Source organism: Aptenodytes forsteri, unplaced genomic scaffold, assembly GCF_000699145.1.
Source record: "Aptenodytes forsteri isolate BGI_AS27 unplaced genomic scaffold, ASM69914v1 Scaffold212, whole genome shotgun sequence".
Classification (NCBI taxonomy): Eukaryota; Metazoa; Chordata; class Aves; order Sphenisciformes; family Spheniscidae; genus Aptenodytes; species Aptenodytes forsteri.
In genome coordinates this window covers 1786422-1790155 of record NW_008795487.1, presented here as the reverse complement: position 1 = coordinate 1790155, position 3734 = coordinate 1786422, and the positions used below count along the sequence as shown (strand labels likewise).

The window sequence follows — 3734 nt, the reverse complement described above, 5'->3', positions numbered from 1 at the left end:
ACGGGGGGGGGGGGGCTTCTGTTCCTTCATTAAGCAACCATTTGCATCGCTTGTGGTATCTGGAAAGAGAACTTAATTTACTGGAGACTTTGCCGTATTTTCTAGATTAATGTCAAACGTATTCTAGAGTGATATATATGTAGTTTAGTATCATGGCTGATTACCGAGCGTTTCCTGGGGATACGTTTCTGAAGATTTAGGTGAAACGTGCTTTATGTGGTGCGTTTCCTCTTTCAGGCAGTGCTTTGGAGATGGCTTGCACTGGGCTGGCTGTATGATCATTGTGCTTTTGGGACAGCAGCGTCGCTTTGATGTGCTGGATTTCTGCTACCACCTGTTGAAAGTCCAAAAGCATGACGGCAAAGACGAGGTTATAAAGAATGTGGTGAGTTGAAAAGACCTGTTCTGTATTCGCTGTAGTAATAAAGACAACAATAAATCAGGGCTGTTTGTGCTCGGATGCGGTGTAGACGTAGCAATCGCTTTTTAGAATGAAATGCTGAAAATGAGGGCACCAGAGTTTTGAGGAACAAAAGATTAAGGCGTTAGCGCTGGAGTTTGAAGGCTGGTCAGTGAGAATTCTGATTTCCTGAATATGTGGGATTTTCTTAATGCTTTCCATGTCTCATACGTGCATTCAGATTATGACAAGGCTGCTGTAAATTGCCCTTTTTTGTACAAAAAGCAGCACTGTCAAAAACCAACGTGCACCTTGGATTTTCACTGGATTAGCAGTGGAAGGGAAACATTCATAACGTTGCTGGGAGAGGTGAGGTAACAGCATTTGCCGCTTTTGTGTCTAAGGCTTTTCATCTCCAAAGCTAATTCCTGTGTGTCCGGTTTTTTTTACGTTCGCAGCCTTTGAAGAAAATGGTTGAGAGAATTCGCAAGTTCCAGATTCTGAACGATGAAATAATTGCTATTTTGGACAAGTATTTGAAGTCCGGCGATGGAGAGAGCACACCCGTGGAACACGTGCGCTGCTTCCAGCCACCTATTCATCAGTCCCTTGCCAGCAACTAGACTTCCCACCTAACGATACTTTGTGCACCTATTTAGGCTAAAAGTTTGAGAAAGGGGAAAAAAAAACCCAACCACAAAACACACCAACAGTTTTAAGGAATACTCTCATCTGCATTTTTCAGTATGCCTGCGCCATTTGAGTGGTGCACTGTCCTCTTCAGTCTCCAAGCACAGTAACTGTATACAATCTATACTTATTTTTCAAGACTAAAATTTTATACACTTTGATTAAAAACCTGCGACTGTAAAAGATTTTTGAAATCTCTTTGCATTCCTGGACTGAGGTGGCGATTTTAGACTGGACTGGCATAATTTCCCCCCGAAGCTATCGAAATAATAGCTGTGGAGGATAAGAAACTGGGTTCTGTAGAAAAAAACTTTTAGAAATCAATTACTAATTGTTTGTATTAGAGCATTAATTGCTTAATTAGCCTTTATTAAAAAACAAAACAAACAACTGCTGGTGCTTTGTGAATAATTTTTCTAGCCAGTTGATTATTTTTCCTCTTTGCAAAACTATTCTCTGAGATCAGTAATTATGGAAATGAAGGCTAATTAAGGTGATTGTTTCAAAGTTATTTAACATGGAGGTGACTGATTGTATTCTGATCTTTTTAAAGGGCAGTAGTTTGATTGATTAGAACGGGCACTGTTTACTTTTTCCTAACGAGAGCTTCTAACACGAGTTACATTTTGGTTAGAGATGCATACCTGTGTACCAACACAGATGTTTACAAGCGATAAGGAATTCTTGTTTACAAGAATCTTGAATACAGTGATCAGGTGTAATCTATCCCAGTACATAAGCTCTAACGATGTTAATCATGATTTACTTACAGAAAGTATTTGTTTAATTACATTTACTGTATTATGCAAACACTGCATCAGTAAAATTGTTTGTAAAACTTTGCAACTGTAAAACTTGACTTTTCAAGCAACCAGTTCAGCCGAAAGCAGTAGCTCCTGCTTGCTTTACTGCAGGATCCTAACAGAGCTTTTCAGTGGTGTTGGATGGTCAGTCAGCTGTTAGGATCAACCCAACACTCTTTTCCCAAAACAAACGTGAGTTAAGATGGCCGGAACAGACACGGACGGGTAATTACACGTTTTACCCAGGATATGGATTTCTGGAGATGTTATTTGGTTAACGCTTCTAACCCATAGTGTGAAACCAAGAACGCATCCCTTTGCGAACCCGTTTTTCTCCCTTCCCTCTCACTCGTTCAAGGTTAGGTTACGGCCCATCCTTTCTCCTGCTCAGCTCTTTTCAGATGTTTCACAGCAAGGGAATCAAGTCCAGTAATGGGTAGAAATGAGCGTCTGCAGAGGCGGTATGCAGGAGATGAGGAACGTGTAGGTACTGGGGTAGCAGGGAACTGGATTTTGAGGGGAAAAAAAGAAATTAACTGAAATTCCTCAGCAAAACAGAGGATGGGGATTTGCTGGGCAATCTATAAGCAAATTTCCCGTACCACAGGTTTTCCCAGGGCACCTGTGCTCGAGAGCTGCCATTCTGGAGTGGTCTCTGTTGTGGTGAGAGCATACACAAGGCTGCCCGGGGTGGCGGAGACAGAAGTAGGAAACACTTGTGCTTTGTTGCGCCAGCTCGTTGCAGGATTTCTTTTACAAGATGCTTAACACACAGTTTTCTGTAGGAAACATTCCTTTTTTGTCCCTCACCGCACTCTGCAAAGATGACTTTTAGCCAACCAAACACTTCCCTGGCTTCAGGCTTCAATTAAGGGAATGAACAGCTTTCTTAATTTGTTGAGATAATCATTGGTTTAGGGATAAGTCTCACATGCTTGAGGCTTTGGCTTGGCACTGTGGTGCAGAAATGGATAATTAAAAAAGCCTGATTTTTTGTTGTTGTTGTTTAAGAAATATTTTAAAATAACGAATCATGGTGCGAGTAAAGTAAATTCTAATTCTTACCGGTTAACTGGCAGCAGCTAGCAAATTGGTCTCTAACATCTTAAAACCACTAGCGTTAATACAGATGTTAAGATCTTTTTTTTCTTTTCCCTTTAGTTAGTACAGGTTTAAGATAATTCGGACATTAGTCCTATGAGATGCTCATTTCACATTTTCAAAGGTAGCTTACTATTTTTTTTCATTTTCAGCAGGATATTAGGCTTTGAGTTAAAACCTCTTCACCTGGTGTAGCTGCTTCTCCTACCTAAAAGGAATAGTCAAGCAAGGTGCACAAAAGGCCTAACTTTTTCATTTTAAATTCTCTCTCATCCAAAACAGCGGGTCTGTAGGCCAAAACATAAAGTAACAGCTTCCGCTGTACGAAAATGTAACCTGCTCTTCGGTCAGGCTGGTGCTTTGGTACGAAGGGTGGCAGCCGGGAGTTCAGTGACTCGGTAGTTTGACTTCTTCCCTGCTGCTCCCCATTACTGTGATCTTGGTTGCGTGTTAGGGGGATGTGTTTCCGTGACATGAGCGCTGCCCATGTGATGTCCCATAAAATCAGGTAGAAGTTCAAATCCCATTCTTCAACCAGAATTTAAAGAACCTTTTTTCTTGCTTGACACCTTGGCATGTGTGACATTGTTGTGGTTTAACCTCAGTTGGCAACTGAGCACCATGCAGCTGCTCGCTCACTCCCCCCGCCCCCGGTGGGATGGGGGAGAGAATTGGAAGAGCACAAGTGAGAAAACTCGTGGGTTGAGATAAAAAGTTTATTATTATTTTATTTCAATTAT

At 41.4% G+C, this 3734-nt stretch overlaps 1 protein-coding gene across 1 annotated transcript in view; it reads left to right on the top strand.

Moving 5' to 3' along the window:
- The window catches only part of CYFIP1 (cytoplasmic FMR1 interacting protein 1), a 61466-nt gene extending 59536 nt beyond the window's left edge, over positions 1-1930 (top strand). The window contains 2 exon segments of the mRNA XM_009281341.2: positions 238-385; positions 859-1930. Of these exon segments, the coding sequence (XP_009279616.1) occupies positions 238-385; positions 859-1023 (313 nt within the window). The 3' untranslated portion in view covers positions 1024-1930.
- The last annotated feature ends 1804 nt before the right edge of the window (positions 1931-3734 follow it).